This window comes from Phoca vitulina, unplaced genomic scaffold (assembly GCF_004348235.1).
Source record: "Phoca vitulina isolate PV1807 unplaced genomic scaffold, GSC_HSeal_1.0 scaffold13, whole genome shotgun sequence".
Taxonomy (NCBI): domain Eukaryota; kingdom Metazoa; phylum Chordata; class Mammalia; order Carnivora; family Phocidae; genus Phoca; species Phoca vitulina.
The window spans coordinates 31778249-31805786 of NW_022589716.1; the positions used below are offsets into that span (position 1 = coordinate 31778249).

At 36.1% G+C, this 27538-nt stretch overlaps 1 protein-coding gene across 1 annotated transcript in view; it reads left to right on the forward strand.

Annotated features, from left to right (window-relative positions):
- The window catches only part of CNTN6 (contactin 6), a 292595-nt gene that overhangs the window by 60227 nt on the left and 204830 nt on the right, over positions 1 to 27538 (forward strand). Inside the window, 1 exon segment of the mRNA XM_032411799.1 lies at positions 1929 to 2064. Coding sequence (XP_032267690.1) covers positions 2010 to 2064 — 55 coding nt within the window. The 5' untranslated portion in view covers positions 1929 to 2009.

Sequence of the window (27538 nt, forward strand, 5' to 3'; positions counted from 1 at the left end):
AAAAACTTTAGATGGTTATGCAGTAGAGAATGAGCAAAGGTTTCAGAATGCTGGCATAATTGAACCAAATCTTTGTTTTAGAAAGATAATTTTGCGTGTAATATTCACATGTATGGAGAGGACAAGAGATTTCAGGAAGGAAGACTATTCAGAGATCACATTATCTTTATCTTAGATTCCACTACTCTAGTCAAAACCATCATTATCCCTTTCTTAGACTGCAAAAGTAACCTCATCATTTATCTGTGTAAGTCCACATTTCAGTCCACCCCTTCCATTCTCCACCACAGCAAACAGAGTGATGTTTGTAAGATGTAATTTAAATTGCATCTGTCCTGCTTAAAATCCTCAATTATAATTTGAAAGTATGATATCCATACTTGTTAACATGGCCTATAGGCCCTGCATATTTGAGCTTCTTTCTCCTTTTTCAACCTTGTCTCATGCCATTGTCCTTCTGATGTCATGAACTGGTTCTTTTTCAGGTCTTTGAAAATGCAAACTTAGTCCTGCCTCAGGACCATGTCCTATTTTTTCCCTTTTGCTTAGACTGCTAGTCTCATTCCTCATCCTTACCCATCTTAATCCCTCAGACCTACACCCCCCCATACCATGTACACCCACTCTTTGCCTGGCTAAGAGCTACCTGTCCTTCAAGCTTCAGCTCAAAAATGCTATTTGAACCCCAGCCCATAGATCTCATAGATTTCATTTTTTAGTTCAAAACATTACCATATTTACCACGCATAAACATTCACCAATGTATATATCTGTGTTTGATTTTGTTCTTTTGTTAAATGTCTGTGTCTCTCATAAGATGGCAGGACAGAATATTAATTATTTTACCTTGGATTTTTATTCCTTGATTAAATTTGAAAGCATTTAACTTAGATTTTGTAAAAACTTTAAGTTGAATATAGTCAGTTTTTTACTTTAGTTGAAGTAATTAGCAACAGAAAGAAAAGAGTTTTAAAATTTAAAACTATATCAGGAAATGTTCAAAATTTCATTATCTGCTAGCATCACATATAAAGTCCACATATTTCCAAAAGTATTTGAAGTTACAAGAAATATATATGTGTAAGTTAAAAATTCCCAAAGGGTCCTATCATTTGATATATATATCATTTTATCAAATGTAACCTAGTTGAGTGTATTCTGAACTTATTCTCTCTATATTTTTTTGAGGTCATGAGTTTTAAGAGTCTCCTTATTAGATTTCTCTTTTGAAGTGAAGAACACAAAACACTTCATCTTAATTTCATTTATCATCAGATAGCTTAACTGTCAAAAAAATTAGAGAAAATTATGATGTAACACCACAGGAAACACATGTCTCATATTTGAAAGATAACACTTTCAGAAATTCATTTCTTGCACAAATTTTGTAGTACAATATTAGTTTTAGTTGTACTAACATTAGGAAAGATCGTGTTTCTTAATGAATATATTCTCAAAAATAGTAATAAAAAAACTTAGAAGAGTCCATGAAATTTATAAAATCACTGTTAATACATATAAGATGGAGTAATATTTTATCCTATTTCTAATGGCATAGAATAAAAAATAAGAGCAGCAACAGAATTACAGGAGTTGGTTTAATATGTTTTTAATCCTCATTAACGCATCAAAAGCATTTAACTCAAAATTATATTACTGAAAGTTTTAATCTATATAATATATTCAATTGAATTGCATTCCACCCCATTATCTACTACATCAAATCTCATAGCAAATGACATGTGTATCTAAGGTATGAACTGAAATTATGGAAATATGAATTGAAATTATGGAAACTTTGCAAAATATATATATACATAAAAGGTAGACATTTAGGTTGCTTTATTTTGAATAACAAAAATTCGTATACATTTTTAAGTATTCATGTTTGTATTTTTGTCATTTCATGACAATTTTGTTTCTTTCAGACTCTTGAGATACTGACTGGAAGATAGACATTTTTTTTCCTGCTGATTGTATGGGAGAAATTTTGACCTTAGAAAGTGGAAATGAGGTTGCTATGGAAACTGGTAATTCTGCTGCCACTCATAAATACTTGTGCAGGTAAAGTGTTCTATTTATGAGTTTTGATTGATAATCTATTGGCATTTTATTTTTTTCAATATGTGAAGCAATTTTCAAATGCGTAACACTTATGTTATTTGAATTATTAAGTGATAAACAAAAATTTTAAGGTAATTTCTATGGCTAATATAGAATCCTTAAAAAATGCATCAAGCTCTATTTTTAAACAGAACTAATGTTTCAATTATAAATGGTCAAATATGAAATTTTTATTGTAAAAGGATGCAATTAAATGATTTTTGCATCAATAAACAATGAAGAATAGTTATTTTTTATTTCCTGTATAGTTAAGTCTTTACAAATTAAGGTTGAAATACCTATTTTCTCTCAAATTTAAAATTTGGTATAAAAAAAGCTATATTGAAATAGAAGAAAAAGTGATATAGAATGTTATATCAAAACTAGAAGTAACCTTTGAAATTGTTCTTTCCATTTCAATGATACATGTTCTTTTACTCAACCTAGATCTATTAATATTGGTGTGTCAGTTAGCTTTTGCTGTGTAACAAACCATCCCAAATCTAAGTAGATTAAAGCAAGAAATAACCATGTATTTAGTTGACAAGTCTGAAAGTTGGCAATTCAGGGTAGACTCACTCGGGCTGTTCTTTTAGTTTTGGCTTGGATGAATAACATCTGTGGTCAGCTCCTGGGTCTTCTGGGACTACGCTGGTCGAGGACATTCTTATCTGAGACAAGTGGGCTGCCTCGGCCTTGGTTCAAGTGATCTCTCATCCTCTATGGCCCTGGGTTCTTTCACATAGTGACTGCTCAGAGTGCCAAGAGAAATCAGGAGCATGCAAAATACCATGATGCTGAGACTTGCAACTGGCCCAGTGTCATTTTTGCTATATCCTTTTAACCATTCTAAGTCACAAGACCAGTCCAGATTCAAGAGGTTTGGAAATATCTTCATCTCTTGATAGAAAAACTGCAAAACTATAATGTAAAGGGGCATGGAAATAAAAAAGGAAATAATAGTGGCCATTTTTTCTAAATCATCAGCCATGGTCTGTTAAGATTGTAGAGTTCTATTCTTAATTGTCAAGTTTACCTATTTGAGTTCTCACAGAGTCTGGACATTAGCTAGATTATCTCCCTGTCAGAGTAGCCCTTCTACCATATCATGCTGCTTCCCACCAATTGTGTGATAATGGATACTTTTGAAGTTCATATATTTGTAAACAAAACAAAACAAAAACAAAAACAAAAAACAGTAACATATTGGGAGAACACAGAAACCAACATAGTAATTTATAAGCCAGAAAAGCAGCAATTATAAGAGACACATATTTGATAGCAATTCCAAGAAATGGAAAGATGTACTAATCTTGAAACCTATGAGAATGCTAAAATATGTAGAAATCAACTATTAGCATCAGAAAACCATATAAATAAAGGTATTTTTAACACTAGAGAATCCAGTGTTTAGAAGTGCTACAATCATATTTATTCAAAGTGATAACATTATTTTGATTCATGTCACTTCTAACTCTCTGTAACTAAGATTCAGAGGTAAATAATAATGTCTCTTTTTTGGTAATAGATTAAAAAAGGGCAGAGCAGAATCATCAAGATGCCCCCAAATTATACGTGTATAAATAAGAAATTCTCTTCCAACTTTACATTTCAGCTTCCTGTCAAAATTTAGCATTAACATTTTGCTCTTTAAATATGTATATTGAATCAGCCTAGTATCTCTAAAAGACCTTTTGTGTTAAGTTAAAATAAATTATTAGTCTCAGAATGCATATCAGATCTGAGAAATCTTCCAATTCTTCTATTAACTTTATTTATCCAAATTGGATGTAATTCAACATGTCCTTTTGCTTTAGTCTAAAGGGAAAAATAATAATATGTCCTTGGTGCACAATATCCCTGTGAAAGAGCAGATTGGATCTTTTTTTTTTTTTTAAGACATAGCTATTTAAATAAAATTGAGCTAAACAATGCTCCAGAGGTAAGGATGTTGATAATGATACACACAACAGAACACTGCTTTAAATTTGTTTGGGTTTTTTTGTTGTTGTTTTTTATTTTTGTTTTTGTTTTTGTTTTTTTAGAGACCTCATGGTGTGTCTCCCTACTTGCAAATACTATGGTAGTTTGGAAAATTAGATTATCCGATGACGAAGTGCTATTTCTATGCATATATATAATATCTTCTTTGCTTTCCCAAAACCTACTTTTTATTAATTCTGAAAGGTTAACCAATCTTTTACAGTTATCTGCTTTTTCCTTCCTATTTTCACAGGTATAATCTTTTGAAAATTTTGATATTTTGAATCTTCCCAGACTCTAATATTTTTTAAGATTTTATTTATTTATTTATTTGAGAGAGAGCAAGAGAAAGTAGGGGGAAGGAGCAAAGGGAGAGGGACAAGCAGACTCTGCATTGAGCACAGAGCCAGATGTGGGGCCCCATCTCACAAACCTGAGATCATGACCTGAGCTGAAACCAAGAGTCAGTCGCTTAACCAACTGAGCCAACCAGGCACCCCCTAGATTCTAAATTAAAACAAAATTTTGCCCCCAAACTCTTCACCTGTTTTCTTTTTGTTTGTTTTCATTAAGTTTACAACTTCTTCTACCACCTTTATTATAGACGTAAGCCCTTGAGCCTTTACTATAAATCATAGTCCATCTAGGCATATATTATGATTCTGGAACATTTTTTAAATTTTGAGTGTTTAAAAGTTCTATTGTTCTATCTTAGTATTTTTTCAATATTGTGAGAAAACAAAGGCCCATTTCATTAAGATACTAACTGCTAATCATATACTTTTAAATTATTTCATTAATGTGTGAGATACACTAAATAATGGCCCTTAAGAATATCTAGGTTCTAGTATCTGGAATTGAATTTTACATTAAATAACAAAATGGAGGGCGCCTGGGTGGCTCAGTTGGTTAAGCGTCTGCCTTCGGCTCAGGTCATGATCCCAGGGTCCTGGGATCAAGTTCCACATCAGGTTCCTTGCTGAGCAGGGAACCTGCTTCTCCCTCTGCCCCTCCCCTTGCTCGTGCTCTCTCTCTCTCTCTCTCTCCCCCTTTCTCTCTCTGTCAAATAAATAAATAAAATCTTTAAAAATAAATAAATAAATAACAAAATGGATTTTGAGGATATGATTAATTTAAAAAGATCTTGAAATGGGTAGATTATTCTGAAAAATCCGTGTGGGAAATCACAAGTGCCCTTATAAGAAAAATGCAGAGGGGATTGGACACAGAGCAGAAGGCAATATGAAAACAGCAGAAAAAGATTTGAAGGTACTATGCTGTTGACCTTACGTATGGAGGAGGGAACTATCAGCCAATGAATGAGAGGAATGAAACTCTAGAAGCTAGAAAAGGCAAGGGAACCAAAGGATTCACCCCTTGCACATTTGGAAGGAGTGTGGCCCTGTGGATACCATGGTTTCTGCCGTGTGAAACCCATTTTGGACCCCTGACCTCCAGAATTGTGAGAAAATAAGTGTGTTGTTTCAGGCCACCATGTTGTAATTTTTATAGGAGCCATAGGAAACCAAGGCAGTATGTTTCTTCCTCACTAGACCTTATGTTCCAGGGGGCAGGGACTATATCTTCCTGGCACTTGGCAGGGATTCAATAAACATTTGTTGAATGAATGAATGAATGAATGAGATTCAGTGTTGTTGGCCCTATTTGGATTATCATCAAATAGAAAAAATTTGGTCATATCATTTCCTCTGAGAAACAACTGGTCTAGTCTATCCCAATAAATATGTGTTATGTTATTGTCATAGGGTTTCTAGTAATATTTAGTAATATTTAAAAGTTTCAAACCATTTGAATGGAAACTCTATGAGGACAGTGATTTCTGTCTGCTATATTCTCTACTATTTCTTCATCACCTAGCAGATGGTCTAGAAATACTTATCGAAGAAACTAAAGAAAGCAGTTTCATTCAATTCAACAGACGTGTGTTAGTAGCTCATATGTTCCAGGCACTGAGCTAGATGTTGCCTTTCAACAACAAGAGGGCTCTGGTCCCTGCCCCCTTCACCCTATAGTCTAAAAGGGGAAACAAGCAAGTAAGTCAATATATGCAATTAAGTGCAAGTTGCTATGTGAACAACATAGTAGCAAGTACATAACATGGAACTGTTCGAAGAGGACATCTGCTGCTTTTTTCAACCTTCAATCTACTTATGTATTTTATCTAGCAAATCTCTAGATTTTTGCTAAAATAAAATGACAGGCATTTCATTTGTGTTGTTCTAGTTAGTGGAAGGATGTACCCATGGCCACTGTAAAGGGACAGTCCACCTAAAAATGAAATTAACACAGAAGCAGGACAATCCAAGGGAAGAAAAGCACAGTTTTTTTATTCTACCTTTGGAACTTTAAGTAAGATAAGCCAATAAGATGTCCCTTTCTCACTTAAGGCTAATTTACACTGAGATTCTGTCCCTCGTGACAGAAAGAATCTTTTCTAGTACAGGTTAGAAAACTTGTTTTTGATGTAAATCACTGAAGATGCTAAGGTTAGGCTGAACATGGAATTCCACCTGGGATAAATGCCTACTCACTGCTGGGAATGAGGAACAGAACAAATAAAAGAATGACAAAAAGACACAGTTTTTCCTGAAAGGAAAAAAAGCATCAACAGGTTTAGTATAGACTCAGAAGTTTGATTTTTAGCCCCCAAATTACTGAGGCATGTGCATGTCTTTAGGGTAGGAAAAACGTAAATATTAATGGGATAATTTGGAGACCACATTGATAAATGGAGGAAAACTCTAATTTTCTTTTAGACAATGCACAGGAAGTTTTCACAAAGAAATATTTTGTTCTTAAGATACATATTAAACAAAGTAGCTAAAGCAAATCTATAGTGGGTGTGATGAAGAAGCCAAAAACCATGTAGGATCAGATTCTGTTGATGATAGAATATCACAAGTGTGAGAAACCCAAGTTTCTTTAGATCTTTCACTTTACTATGAATTTTTGTAAAATTTGATAAATTATAGGCAAATTGCAAAATTCAAGTTTTCACGTTTAAAAATGTGACAATTGTAAAAAATTTTTAAACGTTAAATAATAGGATAAAAGTAATAATCAGCTGAATCGTGTGCTGTGTCTGTTTTGGGTCATCTGGGTTTAGAGACAGTGTAATTTTAAACCCAATGCCTAATACATGCTTGGCAGTCCTTAAGAATAGTGCCAATGAAGGTTGATGGCTGGTATTATATTATAGAACATAATAAGAAATAACAACCCTCACTAGTTATAAGGAATTTTATTTCCATGGCATGCAAAATTCATATCATCTTAAGAACTTCTATTTTTAACTTTGTTATTTTAACAAAATATTATCATTTAAATGATAGTTTTTCTAAACATTCCACTTGGTTCATAAATGTAATTGGCTTATCTGTGTGCCATTTGTATTTATTTTGTTATGGCTGAGCACTCTGTACATATCTTATACAATTATGGACTTGAAAACCTATTTGGTCAGTCCTGAAGAAATACTGGTTATTCACTGCGAGACTCATTTTTGTTTCAGAGAGAAACTGAATAATTCAAGGAAGTGAACATGGAGCTAGTATATTTATTGGCAGAGTAGTATTAAAGGCTTCCTTTAGGCATTCTAACTATTGTATTATGTCATCAGGGTCTAATGAGCTGGTTTCTTCCTCTGTATTAATTACTCTTGAGAAATAAATGGAGACTAGGAATTATGTCTTTCCTGCCACCATATACATGCAGTATCTACTGACAAATGTGCTTATATTATTATCAAAACTTCTCCCAAAGTAACTGATTTTTTAAATTTGAATAAAGTTGTTTTTAGGGCTTATCCCAATAAAGAAAAAAAAAAAAACACCTGTGTGTCAGTATTTTTACATAGCTTGCCGTTTTGCGAATGGAGTAGCCTGAAATTGAATCTGGAAGAAAATCTACCTCCATCTGAACACTCACAATCAGAGGACTATGATAAGGAGACACTGAAAAGTATTTGTGATTGCTTGAATTTTACTCTGTTTCAAGCATAACCTTCTATTGAATTGAGAACCAGAGTAAATGAACTACCTGAGAGAGAAAGCCGCAAGAATGGAAATATGTACTGTGACCAAGATTTCTTCAAAGAAGACGATGTATCACACAGCAAATCCATGAAAATTGGCAGGTGTAATAAACCTGCTTTGCTCAAGGATCCCAGAAGCACATAATGGATATTCCTTTGGGTCAGAGTGTGATGAATATTGAGTACATCACAACCCACACTCTGCCTACGGTCTTGTTCAGATTTATTGTTAGCATAATAGCACCTTTAGGAATGGAACACCGGGCTATATTTTTAAGCCAAGTGACATCTTTGCAATTTCTAATAGAGATGGCCCAATTTAGAAATGCTGAAAACACCATTTTTATGCAATGCCTACTGATAAAGGTGTTTATATGGTTATAAAATCTTCCTCCAAAGTAATTGATTCTTAGACCCTAAATGAAATGGTTTTTAGGACTGATAACAATGTAGAACAAAATTTTCTGTTTTGTCAACGCTAGAAGGAAATGATTGGTATGCAGATCAGGCATTCTATAGGGAATGTTGGCCCTTAGTAGATGGGAATGTAGGACATAGTGCTTTCAACTCCAAGTCTTTGAAGGAGAGGGTCAACTTTTCTCTGGAGGTGATAACATCAGGTAATATTTTTATTTTAAGGGTACCATAAATAGCTTAACCAGTAATTGAAAATAACATGGGCATTTTTTTTTTTTTTATTTTAAAGATTTTATTTATTTATTTGACAGAGAGACACAGCGGGAGAGGGAACACAAGCAGGGGGAGTGGGAGAGGGAGAAGCAGGCTTCCCGCCGAGCAGGGAGTCCGATGCGGGGCTCGATCCCAGGACCCTGGGATCATGACCTGAGCCGAAGGCAGACGCTTAACGACTGAGCCACCCAGGTGCCCCAACATGGGCATTTTTGATAGAGTTTTTCTTCTCCTATTTAAAACTTCCCTGAGACTTCCAATCAACCTCCTTATGGCTAGCAAGAAACTAGTCAATCTGACTTTTTTTCAGCCTTTTTCATCTCAACTTATACTAAACTCCCCTTTGCTCACTGAACTAGAGCCATAATTCTTTCTTACGCTCCCAGAAATATCAAGATTGTTCTCTGCTCCAGGCTTCTTCTCTTCTTGTTCAGTTGCCTGGAGCACTCTTCAAATCTCTCTATGCCTGGCTCTTTCCATTGTGCCCATCTCCAATTAGTCACCTCAATGGAATGATCTCTTAGAAACCTATCAAAAGAAGAAGAAAAAAAAAAAAAAGAATAAAAGAAACTTATGGAGGTAGCCAGCACCTGGTCCCACTACTGGTCCCAGTCACTCTTATCAACCTTTTTTACTGTCTTTAATGCACTTATTACTATCTGGAATTAACTTATACATTTGTTGATTACTTTTCCATTTTCTGTCTACATCTAGTGGAATACAAGCTCTATGCAGGTAAAAATATTTCCACTTATGTATGTGGCTGCATCTCTTATGCATAGTAGAATGTCTGACACATAGTAAGCACTCAATAAATATTTTTTAAATAAATTAATAAATGATTGACCTCCCAAAATAAGCCCCCAAAACTACTTAAGGGTAATCCAATATCCCCAAACACTTAGAATTTTATTGTATATTGTTAGAATCTACTTTTAAAAATATGCATTTTAATCACAGTATATCATTTGGTTTCAGGCACTTTTTTTACTCTTTAAAAAAATCCATGGTGTATACTGAACACACGATGTTTGCTCAGGCACACTTGACCTAGACAGGCATAATTTCAGTGTTGTTTGTTCAAGGACTAGCATACTTGACACACAGCCAGTGCTATTTTAATATTATTGGGTAGCAGATACCCACTGTTATTGTGTCACAGATAATCTGAATATTTAAAACCTTTGAGCTGTATTTCATCTCAGGATGTATTTATCCATTCCTTCCCAGTTCCAGGGTTATCCGCCAGGTCAATCCCCCATTACCTCTCCTCTAGACTTTTGTAGTAGCCTCCTATGTGTTCTCCCTATTTCGAGGCGTCCCCTATATCTTTCCGAAGACATAGCTTATTGACACAGACTCCTATCAAAGCAAATCTTCATCAAGCACAGAGGATTTTGTCATTACTCTGTGTCAAGACCTCCACAGATCCCATTTCCTATGAAGTTCAAACTGTCTAATCAAGCATTCAAATTCAATTTCCTTCAACAAATATTGAAAGTTCTCCAATTAATTTAATTCAACCTGTGTCCTGGGCCATATCTTCTCTTTCTCTCCTTCATGTATCCTTCATTTAAGTCAGACTGCACTATCAATGAGATCTCTGCACTTTTTCCATTCCTCATATGCACGTCTCCACCTGCATTGCCCTTCTTCAGATCCTGTTCCTTCCAATGAAGTCAAATCCAGTCTTTCTCAACCACATTCAAATGTGACCTCCATTCTGAAAAATCCTCCAAGCAACATATAATTCGCCTTTTTTCCTAATACTTACTCCACGAAATGGATTTTATTTCCACAAACTTTGTTTAAAAAGACATCATTTTTCTCAAATATGTACTCATTCTGAGAAATATATTATATTTACTCTTGTTGAAAATAAATTTATAATGATGGAATGCTCAGTTCTAAAGGGAAAATAAAAACTAACCTTTAATATTTGATTAGTTACACTTTATACCTAGTGCTTTATAGTTTATAAAGTGTTTTATGTGCAATGTTCCATCTGTGCTTGAAAGTGAGTAGAGAAAAGATTGTTATCTTTCTTCTCTAGCTGGAGAAACTGAAATTCAGAGGTACAAGACTTATCAAGGACCATAGGGCTAGAAAATAGCAGAGTTTATGATGAGAATCCAAAGCTCAGATGAAAATTTTGTTCAGTATTTATTCAAGACATCGCTTCTTGACACAGACTCAAATTTATGTAACAGTTTTTTTTTTTTTTTTTTAAGTTGGTGTCAGTTGTGTTTAGAGGCCAGCTTCTGCTCAGAGTGTAATAAGACTTAAAGAGAAATTCCCCAAAATTTTATGACCAACAAATAAAGGAGTAGTAGTTATAAGCATATAAATCCAATGTGTGGATATTTATTTTATATACATTAAAAAACAAAATATGTATATGTTAAAATTATAGACAAAATAAACACTTACAGAATTTCTAACATTTTCTTTCCTCACTATCAGTAGTTCACCTTGTATACTCCTTATGCCCCACTTTGGAGATTATGCATTTTATTTATTTATTTTTGTTTTAATTTTATTATGTTTTGTTAGTACCATACAATACATCATTAGTTTTTGATGTAGTGATCCACAATCCATTGTTTTCGTATAACACCCAGTGCTCCATGCAGTACGTGCTCTCCTTAATACCCATCACCAGGCTAACCAATCCCCCCTCCCCCCTCCCCTCTAAAACCCTCAGATTGTTTCTCAGAGTCCATAGTCTCTCATGGTTCATCTCTCCCTCTGATTTCCACCTCCTTCATTTTTCCCTTCCTTCTCCTGATGTCCTCCATGCTATTCCTTATGTTCCACAAATAAGTGAAACCATATGATAATTGACTTTCTCTGCTTGACTTATTTCACTTAGCATAATCTCCTCCAGACCCATCCATGTTGATGTAAAAATTGGGTATTCATCCTTTCTGATGGCTGAGTAATATTCCATTGTATATATGGACCACATCTTCTTTATCCATTCATCTGTTGAAGGGCATCTCGGCTCTTTCCACAGTTTGGCTATTGCGGACATTGCTGCTATGAACATTGGGGTGCATATGGCCCTTCTTTTCACTACATCCGTGTCTTTGGGGTAAAGACCCAGAAGTGCAATTGCTGGGTCATAGGGTAGCTCTATTTTTAAATTTTTGAGGCACCTCCACACTGTTTTCCAAAGTGGCTGTACCAACTTGCATTCCCACCAACAGTGTAAGAGGGTTCCCCTTTCTCCACAACCTCTCCAACATTTGTTGTTTCTTGCCCTGTCCATTTTTGCCATTCTAACTGGTGTAAGGTGATATCTCAATGTGGTTTTGATTTGAATTTCCCTGATGGCTAATGATGATGAACATTTTTTCATGTATCTGTTAGCCATTCGTATGTCTTCTTCAGAGAAGTGTCTGTTCATATCTTCTGCCCATTTTTTTGACTTGATTATTTGTTTTTTGGGTGTTGAGTTTGAGAAGTTCTTTATAAATCTTGGATACCAGCCCTTTATCTGTAGTGTCATTTGCAAATATCTTCTCCCATTTCTGTGGGTTGCCTCTTTGTTTTGTTGACTCTTTCCTTTGCTGTGCAGAAGCTTTTTATCTTGATAAAGTCCCAAAAGTTCATGTTTGCTTTTGTTTCACTAGCCTTTGGAGATGTATCTTGAAAGAAGTTGCTGTGGCCGATGTCAAAGAGGTTACTGCCTATGTTCTCCTCTAGGATTTTGATGGATTCCTGTCTCACATTGAGGTCTTTCATCCATTTTGAGTTTATCTTTGTGTATGGTGTTAGAGAATAGTCGAGTTTCATTCTTCTGCATGTGGCTGTCCAATTTTCCCAGCACCATTTATTGAAGAGACTGTCTTTTTTCCATTGCATATTTTTTCCTGCTTTGTCGAAGATTATTTGACCATAGAGTTGAGGGTCCATATCTGGGTTCTCTATTCTGTTCCATTGGTCTATGTCTGTTTTTGTGCCAGTAACATGCTGTCTTGGTGATCACAGCTTTGTAATATAGCTTGAAATCACGCAACGTGATGCCCCCAGCTTTGTTTTTCTTTTTCAACATTTCCTTGGCGATTCAGGGACTTTTCTGATTCCATACAAATTTTAGGATTGTTTGCTCCAGCACTTTGAAAAATGTCATTGGAATTTTGATGGGGATGGCATTGAAGGCATAGATTGCTCTGGGTAGCATAGACATTTTAACAATGTTTATATTCCGATCCATGAGCATGGAATATTTTTCCATCTTTTTGTGTCTTCTTCAATTTCTTTCATGAGTGTTCTGTAGTTCCTAGAGTATAGATCCTTTACCACTTTGGTTAGGTTTATTCCAAGGTATCTTAGGGTTTTTGGTGCTATTGTAAATGGAATCGTTTCTCTAATTTCTCTTTCTACAGTTGCGTTGTTAGTGTATAAGAAAGCAACTGATTTCTGTGCATTGATTTTGTATCCTGCCACATTACTGAATTGCTGTATGAGTTCTAGTAATTTGGGGGTGGAGTCTTTTGGGTTTTCCACATAAAGTATCATGTCGTCTGCAAAAAGAGAGAGTTTGACTTCTTCTTTGCCAATTTGAGTACCTTTTATTTCTTTTTGTTGTCTGATTGCTGTTGCTAGGACTTCTAGTACTATGTTGAACAACAGTGGTGAGAGTGGGCACCCTTGACGTGTTCCTGATCTTAAGGGAAAGGCTCTCAGCTTTTCCCCATTGAGGATGATATTCGCTGTGGGTTTTTCATAGATGGATTTTATGAACTTGAGGAATGTTCCCTCTATCCCTATACTCTGGAGAGTTTTAATTAGGAAAGGATGTTGTATTTTGTCAAATGCTTTTTCTGCATCAATTGAGAGGACCATATGGTTCTTCTCCCTCCTCTTATTAATGTGTTCTATCACATTGATTGATTTGTGAATGTTGAACCACCCTTACATCCCGGGGATAAATCCCACTTGGTCATGGTGAATGATCCTTTTAATGTATTATTGGATCCTATTAGCTAGGATTTTGTTGAGGATTTTGGAATCCATATTCATCAGGGATATCGGTCTGAAATTCTCCTTTTTGATGGGGTCTTTGCCTGGTTTGGGGAGTAAGGTAATGCTGGCCTCATAGAATGAGTTTGGAAGTTTTCCTTCTATTTTTTGAAACAGCTTCAGTAGAATAGGTATTATTTCTTCTTTGAATGTTTAGTAGAATTCCCCAGAGAATCCATCAGGCCCTGGATTCTTGTTTTTGGGAGGTTTTTGATCACTGCTTCAATCTCGTTAGTGGTTATTGGCCTATTCATGTTGTCAATTTCTTCCTGTTTCAGTCTTGGCAGCTTATAGGTTTCCAGGAAGGCCTCCATTTCATCCAGATTGCTCAGTTTATTGGCATATAGTTGTTGATAATGATTTCTAATAATTGTTTCTATTTCCTTGGTGTTAGTCGTGATCTCTCCCCTTTCATTCATAATTTTATTGATTTGGGTCCTTTCTCTTTTCTTTTGGATAAGTCTGGCCAGTGGTTTATCGATCTTATTAATTCTTTCAAAGAACCAACTTCTAGTTTCGTTGATCTGATCTACTGTGTTTCTGGTTTCTAATTCATTGATTTCTGCTCTAATTTTAATGATTTCTAATGCGTGGCTTAGGCGTCATTTGTTGCTTTTTCTCTAGTTCTTTAAGGTGTAGAGTTAGTTGGTGATTTCGGGATTTTTCTATTTTTTTGAGTGAGGCTTGGATGGCTATGTATTTCCCCTTAGGACCACTTTTGCAGTATCCCTTGGGTTTTGGACTGATGTGTTTTCATTCTCATTGATTTCCATGAATTGTTTAAGTTCTTCTTTGATTTCCTGGTTGACCCAATCATTCTTGAGCAGAGTGGTCTTTAGCTTCCAAGTGTTTGAATTTCTGCCAAAGTTTTTCTTGTGATTGAGTTCCAGTTTTAAAGCACTGTGGTCTGAGAATATGCAGGAAATAATCTCAATCTTTTGGTATTGGTTGAGACCTGATTTGTGACCCAGTATGTGGTCTGTCCTGGAGAAAGTTCCATGTGTGCTCGAGAAGAATGAGTATTATGTTGCTTTAGGGTGGAATGTTTTGTATATATCTATGAGGTCCATCTGGTCCAGTGTATCATTCAAAGCTCTTGTTTCCTTGATGATCTTCTGCTTAGATGATCTGTCCATTGCTGCGAGTGGAGTATTGAGGTCTCCTACAATTAACATATTGTTATCAAAATGACTCTTTATTTTGGTTAACAGTTGGCTTATGTAGATGGCTGCTCCCATGTTGGGGGCATAGATATTTACAATTGTTAGATCTTCTTGTTGGATAGACCCTTTAAGAATGATATAGTGTCCTTCTGTGTTTCTAACTACAGACTTTAGTTTAAAAATCTAATTTGTCTGATATAAGAATTGCTACCCCAGCTTTCTTTTGAGGTCTGCTGGCATGGAAGATGAATCTCCGTCCTTTCACTTTCAGTGTAGATGTATCTTTAGGTTCAAAATGAGTCTCTTGTAGACAGCATATGGATGGGTCCTGTCTTTTTATCCAATCTGTAACCTTATGCCGTTTTATGGGAGCATTTAGGCCATTCACGTTGAGAGTGATTATTGAAAGATATGAATTAATTGTCATCATGTTGCCTGTGAAGACGTTGTTTTTATAGATTGTCCCTGTAAATTTCTGTTGTATATCACTCTTGGGGTCTTTCTCCTTTTATAGAACCCCCTTAATATATCTTGCAGGGCCGGCTTAGTGGTCACATATTCTTTCAGTTTCTGCTGGTCTTGGAAGTTCTGCATCTCTCCATCCATTCTAAATGACAGCCTTGCCAGATAAAGTATTCTTGGCTGCATGTTCTTCTCGTTTAGTACCCTGAATGTCTTGCCAGGCCTTTCTGACTTGCCAGGTCTCTGTGGATAGGTCTGACATTATTCTGATGTTCCTCCCTCTGTACATAAGGAGTCTCTTCCCCCTAACTGCCCTTAAGATGGTTTCCTTGGTTCTAAGATTTGCGAATTTTACTATTACATGCCGGGGTGTTGGCCTATTTTCCTTGATCTTGGGAGGGGTCCTTTCTGCCTCTAGGACACAAATGTTTGTTTCATTCCCCAGATTAAGGAAGTTCTCAGCTACAATTTGCTCAAATGCATCTTCTAGTCCTCTCTGTCTCTCCACTCCCTCCGGGATTCCAATTATTCTGACATTGGAACACTTCATGTTGTCACTTATTTCTCTGATTCTATTTTCATGGATTCTGATTTGTTTTTCCCTGGCCTCCTCTTTTCCCTTTTTATCTATTATATTGTCTTCCAGGTCGGTTATTTGTTCTTCTGCCTCACTTACCCTAGCTGTTAGATTATCTAGGTTGGATTGGATCTCATTGATAGCATTTTTAAGTTCTGCCCATTCAGCTTTCATTTCTGCCCTTAGAGACTCTATGTTGCCATTAATTGATTTCTCCATTCTAGCTATTGTCTTCACAATTGCTAGCCTGAATTCCATCTCCAACATCTTGGTTATATCTGCATCCATTTGTAAATCTGCAGCATAAGTCATAATCTCTGAGTCTTTTCTATTTTGGGGGTTCCTCCTCCTATTCATTCTGTTGATGGGTGGTTGAGGGAATGTATGGAGTCCAAATTATTGGCCAGAACCCAAGCAAGATGTACCTGTTTTCTAGGGACCTTAGGGTTGCTGGCCTCTTGTTTTCCCAGCCTGTCTTCTGGGGGAGGGGCCTGCCATGCTGTTACTCAGGCAACCCTGTTGGGCAGAGTTGCCTTGCCCCTCTGTGGTGGGGATGGGCTCAGTGGGAATCAGTTTTTTGGGGCTTTTGTTCTCTGGTGGCTTTCCCTGGTGGCTTTCTGTGTGTCTTCCAAGAGTCAGAGCAGAAGAGACCATTTCCAACCCTCTGCCTCAGAGCAGAGAGATCACAGTCTGTTCTTCAGTGAGCTCTCCAGGCCACACTATCTCCGTTTCTGTCTGTGCTGCTATAAACTGCAGAGTCCTGGGTTGTGCACCCCTCCGCAGCACCCCCAGTCCTGCCTCCAGGTCAGGGCACGTCTCTGCCCTTTGTGCTTCTAAAACCGCCAGCCGCTCCCAGTTCTCACACGCAACCCCACTGCTCTGGTTTCTGTCTGGGGGGCTGCCCTAAAGTCCTTTCCCCGCCACTAGGGGTCTGTGAGTCTGTGCCCCGTCCCCAGCGCACGAGGCTGTTGCTCACCGGCGGTGTAGGATCCCCATGGCCAGGCTCCCTCCTGCTGCCATTTATCCTCCAATATCTGCCCGCAGAATCACGGCTCCCCGCTTCGTACCTCGAAACCAACCACTGGCGATATTCTGTTTGTAGAGATCCAGATCTTCTTACATCTCAGGCTGATTTCGTGGGTGCTCAGAGTGGTCTGGTAGATATCCAGCTCAATTCTGGGGACCAGTTGAAATAGGGTTCCCTACTCCTCTGCCATCTTTTCTTCCTTCTGAGATTAGGCATTTTAAAGATAAGAAAAGGATATGTCTTATGTGGAAGAGTCACAGGGAAATAGAAAACCATCTGCACTTACAGCAATTCTCAACTCACCAGAATAACGGGGAATATTTGAGATAGAAAAGTAGTCATATTTGAAAAATTGTGATTAAAGCAAAAGTAGGTAAAATTGAGAAAATAGATTTACTATATCTGATTTCATTAAAATATTATGCAAACCTTAAGAACACACATGCAGTCCTACAGATCCATTACTTAAAATTGTAGATATATGTATCAGTTGCCTATTGCTATGTAACTAATTCTGTAATTCGGCAACTTATCTGGATATTTCCTCTGCTGATTTCACTTTGTTTCTCTCTCATGTGGCTTCACTGAGTTGGAATCAGAGAAAACTAGAAGGCTGGACAGAGGTAGAGAGAGATTAAATTACCCACGGTGTTATAAGTCATGTTAAGGGGCTGGATTTTGTTCAAAAGACCTCTGAATTTTACGGATTTTGTGCAGCTATATTGCCATTTGTTTCTTTTCTTTTCCTTCCTTTTATTCTCCTTTCTTTTCTTCTCTGTTTTTTTTTTTTCCCTCAAAGAAACACCTTAGTATATTTTAAAGAATCATGTGAGGACCTTTCAAAATCCTGTGCCAGAAACCCACCCCCTGCAATTCAGATTTAATCATGCTCAGTTTGGTCATCAGGATTAAGTTTAAGTGTCAGTTCAATAAATTTTCATAAATTGAACCCACCCAATATAACCAACACTCCAATCAGGATGCAAAATTTTTCCAACATCCCAGAAGCCCCTCCAATTACAGTTGAGGCTCAAAAGGATAACTATTAACTGACTTCTGATCACATAGATCAGTTTTATATTTTATATGCAAAGTTTGTGTAATATTAAACTTCTCTGTGTTGTATGTATCTATAATCATGTGTATTAATATGTAGGATTATAATACATACAAAATCATACAGTATGTATTTTTTCACATCTGACTTTTTAAATTTAACATTAACTCTATGAGATCCACCCAGGTTGTTGTGTATAATAGGAGTTTGCTAATTCCCATTGGTATATTCCATTTTATGATTCCATTGTATGAATCTTTCACAGTTTATCTTTCATTCTACTCTTGATGGGCATTGGAGGTTATATATTTTAATTTTTTAATTTATTTTTCCAGCTTTATTGAGGTGTAATTGAGAGAATTGTATATATTTAAGGAGTACAATGGGATGCTTTCATATCCTTAAATATTGTGATATGACTACTTTAATCAAGCTATTTAAGATATCCATCACCTCACATAATCAAAGGGTACAAAATATTTTGTTTACCTTACAGAATTAGTACTAATTTCAGAAACAAACAACAGATTTTGATGCTGCTCAAAAAAAAAAAAAAAATCTCAATCTGAAAATATACCTAATAAGTTATCAAAAAAAACAGATGAAGAGAATTTCTTTCCCTTCTCATAACTTGCATTTCCTAAAGCTTGCACCTAACAAAAGGTGTTGTCTGCTCACTTTACCAGAAGCTCACAATGGAGAGATTTGGTACATACAAAGCTAAAACCAACATTTGAACAAAGAACAAAACCCTCCCCAAGTGCTCACCAGCTCTGTAATTGGTTCTCAGCATTGAGCCAGGAAACAATGATTATTTCTTATGTCAAAAGGGCAGGGAGATTTGTTTGTTTTTGTGTGTTTCACCTGTATTTGCATGCCTCAAAATTATAAAAAGCATTTATATCAAAGTACACGGAAGTGCTACATTTGTGATTGGAGCTCTACACAGCCATAATTGTACAACTGAAAAGAGAGGGAAGTGCAAATCCCCCATCCTCTTCATAGAAGTCTTATTCAGAATCACGTATAATTGAAGGAAGAGTGCTTTCTTGGGGCAAATTATCTGAATCAAACTCATAGCTACTGTGTCTCTTAATAATTGCCAATTGTTCTTTCCATTTTGTACTCTTCATGTAGTATTGCTAAACTGAATCCAAGGCCATAAGTATAATTTGATATATGTAAGTTCATGGCCATACATTAATTTTGCTTACCCAGACTTTCACTCTCTCTTAAGTAGAAGTTGACAATTTGCCAAATGATTTTCTGTTGTGTGATAAAATATCTGTTGGAGCTGGACCATGCCTTGTGTTGGAGAAGATACTTCCAGAGTCCAAAGCACATGAGGATTGATGATGCAGATGGGTTTTTATTTTATATTTTATTTATTTTTTAACAGATTATTATTTGTATTGAAAAATAGTTTATTGAAATAATGTTACAGTTTCAGTTGTACAATTTAGTGATTCCACAAGTCTGTCCATTAGGCTATGCTCACTACAACCAGCAGATGGATTTTTTTTTTTTTTTTTTTTTTTTTGGGAACTGGTTCCAGAAAATCATCTCCTATTCAATTGCTGGGTTTTTCTCTTTACCACCTACCTGGATATTCTGCCTCTTTGCATCTGCATATTGCCTTTATTTTTACAACATCAAAATCATTTCAAATGAGAACAGGAATAGAAAAAGGAGGCAGAAGTAAAGTCAGACCAGGGATAATCATCTGTGTCTGAAGACTGGCCTTTTAGCCTATTTAGTTTGCCCCTTGGTGACATGTGAGTTTGTAATCCATGTACCAGAAGATGACCACAATCCTTTACAGTTTTGATATTCAGTAATTCTAAAATGAAAAGCATTACACAACTTACTGTTTGTTAATAGTTCTGATGAAAGAATGTACAAGTACAGCACCGCTTCTTTCAGCTAAAAGGCACTTTGGGACTCATCTATGAATTTCATTTATCCATCTTAGGCTATTCTCTTGGGTAATTATGAGTGAATTGCTCTGTGCTGTTCTTTCATCAAACATTTTCTGAATGTTATTTTGAAATTATTTTCAAGAGCATCACCAATGGAGTGTAGTCACACATGAGTAATGCTTTTTATTTTTAAACTCCAGTGCTGTGGTCGAGTTGTCGAATGCCACAATTTCATGGCTAAGGCTGTGCTATACTCTCCTGTCCCAGCTTCCAGAGCTCATTGATTAGTCTGCCTGTCTATCAATGTGGTCAATCAGTTAATTCAGTGGGACACCCAGACACTCCAAACAAACTATTAATGCAGGCAGACAGATTGAAATACATGTTTAACAGCTGATGTGTTAAGAAGGTAAACAGCCAATCTATAATCATTTGATTCTTCTCAATTTCCATGACTGCTTCTTTTCAGTAGAAAACTGAGTGATGATCAGGAGAAATCTGAATCCAGAAGAAAGAAGGACTGACAAACTTGGCTTAGCTAAAACTACACTTCCTAAATTTCCCTTCCTTGTATGGTTTTAGGTTAGAGTTGACCAAAAAGGAAATTTGAGTGAAATTTAGAAGGTAGAAATGACACATTTCTCTGAAAGCTACATGTAAGGAATTGTGAGAGAGACACAGATAAGCTAAGAGCTTGTGCTCGGTCCTTTTCTTCATATCCAGCTTTTGTCCCAACTGATCAACAGTGACCCCAAACCCACTCCCTGAACTTTTCACTTTATTTGACAACCCTTGGCCATTCTAAATTTCCTAATACCACCAAGATTTTGACTTTGATAAATAATCAAATACTTAGCTCTTTTGTAAATTTTCTTAGAACTATCAAGTTATATATGTAGCCCAAGTTATATTTCATCTTTAATTTTATTAGAAAAGGGTTACTTTTAATATTCTTATTAATACTATATAATTAAAATTCTTTAATTATACCATAACAATTAACAAAGATATGAAGTAGAAAGGAAAAATGTCATTTTCTCCATTATCTATAAAAATGAGTAAAGCTATCTCCTAAGACTCTCAGTTAATAGCAGAACTGAGTCTAAAACCCAGAGTGTCTATTTAAATTGCAAACTTCCTTGGGAGGGGAAATGCTTGATCTCTAGAGCCCTTTGATTTCAAGAATTTGATATCCCAGGAAGATACAGATTGAGGTCTTAGCATAAATCAGAATAATCAAAGTGCAACTTAAAACATTTATATGAAGTTCAAAAATACTTCTTTTTTGTATTGCTTGTATTACCCAAATCTTAGCACAGGTGACATAGAGAATCAACTTCAGAGTGTCAGAAGTTACATATCCCATGGCCAACTCTTTTCTCCTTCCCTTATTCCTTCCTCAAATGCAGTGCCATGTACTTAGCATTGAACATGAACTTTGGAAAAGGACATACCAGGGTACAAATCCCATTGCTGCCCTTCAGGTAGTTGGCTACCCTAAAATTGCCTACCTTTCTCAGCATCAGTCTCTTCACCTTTATGATAGAGATAAAAACTACTTCATAGAGTGAGTTTGACATATTACTATTCACATTCACATTACTATAGACATAAGAGTGCAGAATGCTTGGCACAGTGCTCAATAAATGATAGCTAGTGATCACAGTAGGAGTGGAGCTAAGAGCTGTGTTAGTAGTAACAGTTGAAGTAGCAGCAGTGACCAATGTGTTCATGACTGCTAGATTGTGTTCATATCTCTAAGGGCAGATCTTTAAACTCAGTCAACTGGGAAATTTACTGTCTTCCTTCGATCCTTGGGCTTTGGCTGGCTACTTCTTAATGTTACTTCTCTGAGTCACATATCCAATGTTAAAATGGATAAAAGGCCATGCTCCACCTCCATTATACTAACTGGTTATGATGACCACATATAAAATCCCAACCTTAAATGAAGGAATAATTATGGGTACCAGAAAGAGATGGGAGGAATTGTGAAAATTCAGATAAAATAACCCAAAATTTTGCTTCAAAATTTCATTTCAAAATTTTGGCTACAGAATCAATCTGTTATCCATAAATCAGGTTTTCTCAGCTTCAATGCTGTTGACCTGATAATTAATCAGATTTTGAACCAGATAATCCTTTGCTATATGGGACAGACCTGTGCGTTGTAGAATGTTTGGCAGCATCCTGGGCCTCCAGACTGGATGCCAGTAATATCTCCCCAACTAAGTCATGATGATCAAAAATGTCTCCAGACTCAAAAAGTCCACTGGGGAGCAGAAGTGCCCCCAGTTGAAAACAACTCCTGTATGCTCTTGACTTAAGAAATCTCCCAATCTCTAAGCAACTATTAGTTATATTCTGCCTTCCAGTGAAGACCTAGCCTCTGATTTCACACCATTCAAACCTACTATAGCCATTGAGTCTTCAGAAGTGGGAACTCCTACCCTGTCCTATTGGACCATCTCTGCATACAGGTTGACAGCTACTTTAGGAATATCTCCCATCAAATTCATTCCCCTTGTGCTTTCTAGAAAGAATAACTACATGAAATTCATACTTCTCTCTTTCCCAACTTTGCACTTACTTCCTCAGAGGTGCTTTAAAAAATAGTATTTTTCATTGCTCTAAACCCTACTTCACTCTTTCATCAATTTCTGAGGGTGTCTAAAAACAGTAGGATTACATTGGCTTCTGTAGATACTACTAGGAATAAAAATGTTTTTTAAAAAAATGGACTTTTAACATAAAACGGTGTATCAGGAAGGAAGGAAGAAGACAAAAAATTAGTGAACTCTCAATGACTGAGCACCTACCACATGCCAGCCTCTAGACTAAGTAGCCTGTATATATTCTCATTTAGTTTTTACAGTGAAAACTCACATGAAGAAACTGAGACTGAGATAGATTAAGTTTTCAACAGTGCATTGTAAGTAATTGGCCAATCCAGATTGTTCTGCCTTACTCAGTACTCTGTGCCCACTTTAGTGTACCCTTGTAACCATGTTCAGGAATTCCTGTGAAAAGTGGGAACAGCCGGTATAACCATATTTGTGTGGTGTGTGTGTGTGTGTATCTTACAACTTAAGCCTACTTTTAAAATGTTAATCGTTTCACTAAAATCTGAATCAACTATGTCCCAGAGGATCATAGAAAATAGTTGAATTTTTTGATAAGCAACTCATACACTTCAGAGTGAAGACAAGTTTCTATCTACAGACCTGTCATGAGGCAAGCTGTCTCTTTTTTAAAATGATTTAGAGGCAGCTGGGCCTCCAGTCTGCTAGTCTGTTAGTGTCTAGCTTGGCTATTCATCATCAGAGTCAGGAATCTCTGCCCATTTCACATAAGATACGTGTCTTGCTACTGGAAGATCTTTCTCCAGAAGTGGATGGGTTCAGGCCAAGGTCTCATCTTGCGAAATAGAGACAGATCTCAGCACTATTTATATCACACTTGAACTGACTCTGTGCCATTGCTCATTTAACCTACTTGTCTTCCTATCTGAAGATGTTCTTTCCCTCTGGCCTTCCTGCCAGCTGTGACATCACTCCAGGCAAACCTTAAGGAGAGGACATTTTTAAGGATTACTCTATTTGTTTCAACCTAGAAAAGTTTAACATTCTTGCTATAGATATAGGGAGTGCTTGTATATATTATCTCCTTTCTTCTTTGCAGTAGGAGTTAATCAGTCCAGTTCTGCTTATTACTGACTCATCTCTGGCTTCTTCATTTGGAAATCTAGCCCTTATGCTAAATGCTTTTATATCATCTGGTAGTTTGCATAGACTTTAGTGTGAATGCTCCAATAAAAATAGCTCTCTTCATTAAGCTTTCTAACATGTGCCCAATATTGTGCTAAGTGCTTTACATGAATGATTTCATTTAATTTTCAGAAAACTATTATGGGAAATAGATATTGTTATCCCCTTTTTAGACAGAGGAAACTAATGAAGAAAAGCTAAATAGCTTTTGAATTTCACATACCTAGTATCTGGCACAGTTGAGATTGGAACCCAGATTTGTCCAATCCCAAGACTCAAGTATGTTCCATTTATCACACTGCTTTCCAGTGAGTTTCTGTTGGGATTATTTTTTATTACTTGATCAGTAATATTATTTTCATCTTCATTTTATTTTTTTGTTGACAAAATGAATGCCTTTGTAGAATCTTCAAAGACATAAAAATTGGATCAAAAACAAAACAGTCTCTGGAAGTTCCCCTTTCCTAATATTTTATGTGTGTGTGTGATAGGAGCCTAGAATAATGGACTGTACCAGTGTTCCAATCTAAAATATGTTTCTCCTTACTGACACCAGAAAAGTCATGTTGCTTCTCTAGACTTCAGTTTCTTTATTTGTAAACTAATGGGGTTGGACTTATGAATTCTTAATTCCTTTCTATCTTTGATATTCTCTGATTTTCTGATGCATAAGGTATTTCTGCCTCACAAGGGGCTTGTAAAATACACTGGAGACGACACCAGTAATAGGAAATTCTACATCCACTGCTACTTAACTTTGCTCATTCAAATATCTCCATAGTGTCTCTCTAGAGATTCCAAGCACTTACTTAATTTAATATAGTCCTTTATAAAACAGGTCTTCTCTGCAAATCTCTGCTTGAGACATTTCTCTGGTACCCACACAATACATTCACTTTTACAATGGCTTTATTCTTTCCCCTAAGAATTTCCTGTTCATTTAGCTACAGCCAGAGGTAAAGCTAACAAATTTGTACATCTCTTCAGAGGCACCCAATTTACTAAATGTCTTTTAATTGGCATGAGAGCCTATACAATGCCCTCTGAGAGACAATGAGAAGAATTATTTCTTTAAATACACAACTATGTAGGATATGTTTTCAAATTGAATCTTTTTTTTTTTATGCATTAGAGTAGACTCTGCCCCGAATTGAAATTATTTAGCTGCATCTCATGGACTTCCCAGGTTTCCTATCACAAAACATTCTCCTGTCAGGTTTCCTGTCATAAATGGGACCCTAAAAATTGAATGATGGTAATGACAATCACTGAATCCTTCTCCTTTTTTTTTTTTTAATATTCCAGATTATAATTATGGTAAGAAGTATAATTAGTAACTATTCACGTGGACTTTAGGGTCCACTGTCATCTCATAAGACCTTAATCATCCATTCATTCAACAACTGTTAGTCACATGTCTCTGACTGCTCACTTCTGAATCCCTGTGCCTAAATCAGTGAGGGGCACACAGGAGAAACTCGAATAAAATTAAATTAAAATACCAACCACTATGCTATAGGTAAAGTACTGAGCAAAACTGACATGGGCCCAATCCTTACAGAGCTTATAGGCCAGTAATTTTATCCTTACACACACACACACACACACACACACACACACCTGTGATTGGTGCATGGAAAGACGCCTATCTTTAAGTGTTTTATAATAGGAAAAGCTCACTTCTTTTGGGGAATTCAATAAAACTACTTTGAGGAGTTGACTTTCTGAAATCTGAATAATAATTGACCATTAATTAGATAAAGTGGAGATAAGGCATTTCAGATTGGACACAAGCAAAAATAAACAACAGAGAAACTGGGTGGAAAGATACACAGGTAGTTCAAGGCCAACAGAAAGGTAGTACAGATAATAATAGGGAGAACAGCAGATGAGGCAACAGGGAGAGGCAGAAACCAAGTCATATAGGACTTTGTAGGTCCTTTTGCAAATTTGCATTTTTCCCTTTGTCCAAAACAATCTAGTCATTAAGTGATTCCCAGCTGGAAGAGGGAGGTGAGGAAAGGGGAGAGAAACAACAAAGACATGATCAAATTTGTGTGTGTGTGTGTGTGTGTGTGTGTGTGTGTGTGTATATATATATATATATATATATATATATATAATATTGATATATGACTACATTGGCCACTCAATGGTGACTGTATGGAAAAATGAGAGTTAAAAGGCAATCAAGGGCAAAAAAAAAAAAATATCAGTGGTTTGGTATAGGAATCTGGCTGTAGCAATAGAATTATTTGAAAAGATTGAGGACTTAATCTAAAGGTTAAAAATTGGACTCGGCATTGTGTAGAGAGGTGAGAGGAAGGAGGATGTTAAGGAGGACTCCCAGGTATCTGATGAAGCATTTGGTTCCGTGGTGGTACCATTTTCTGCAGAAGGAAGATAACCAGATCTGGAGTTTGATCATGAGTTCCTTATTCCACATAAGTTTACTATTCCTGTAGAAGTATGGACTACAAAAAGGGCTACCCATGGAACAAAAAAGAATAAGGCTGAGTTGGAGCCATGGTGAATTTGGGAATCATCATGTCATGGGTATGAATAAAATATAACGGGCATAGATGAAAAAAGAGGTGCCATGACTAAATGTGAGGCAACTTGATCCAAGCTGGTTAGTTGAAGAGAGTGGCTGATGGAGAATATTTAGCAGGCAAAAGTGTCAAAGAAGTAGAAACCACAAAGATACGAAGCAAGCTAGAGAGTGTTGTATCATAGAGTATTTTCAGGTGAGGAAACAGTCTATGACCATTGATTGGTCAAGTACATGAAGAGTTAAAAGAAATATCTATAAATGCGATGACAAGTATGTCACTTGTAATCTTAGTTGAACTATATGTTTATTTAAGAAATAAGAAGTAAAGTTAAATTTAGCAAATGACAAGTAAGAAAATAGAACCAATGCATGTAGAAGCCAATTTATAGATATTAGCTTTGATGGAAGTTAAAATGTTTATAATTTATTGGGGAATAAAATACACTACTCATAATCTCAAAATATCACCCCACAGATTATGTCTGCATTACAGAGAAAGAGACTGCCCCACTGGCAAGATATGCACGTTCCACTCTAACCAAGTGATCAAACAGCATCACTAATAAAGGGACCAACTGAAATAGCATGCTTCCTAATAGAATAAGATGTATAGAACATCATCTATGTCATATTCTTGCCAAGAATGTTTAACCTGAATCTGATCATGAGGAAACCATCATAGAATTCAGGTTGGGAAACTCCATTGTGCAGGCCCTTCAAAAATCTTGATATGGTAAAAGTAGAAAACATAGAACTGTTCCAGATTAAAAGAAGCTGAAGAAATTGTATTGAAAATGCAATTTTGATGTGATCCTGAAAAACATAATCAGATATAAAGAGTAAATATTTTTGGCCAGTTGGATAAATTTAATATAGACTATAATGAAATGCTGTATTCATGTTAATTGTTTCAATTGTGATAATACTATTATGATTATTGAAGGATAATAGCCTTTTATTAGAAAATAAATGTTGAGGCATTTAGAGATGAAATGTAATAGTCTGCAGCTTATCGTTAGAGCAATAAATCACATTTTTACCATTTGCAGCACATTTAATTTCCTTGTTTCAAATATTGATTCAAGATTTTGTCTAGCATCACATTCCTTCCACCTGAAGAGCTTTCTTCAATATTTCTTTTAGTGCAGATCTGC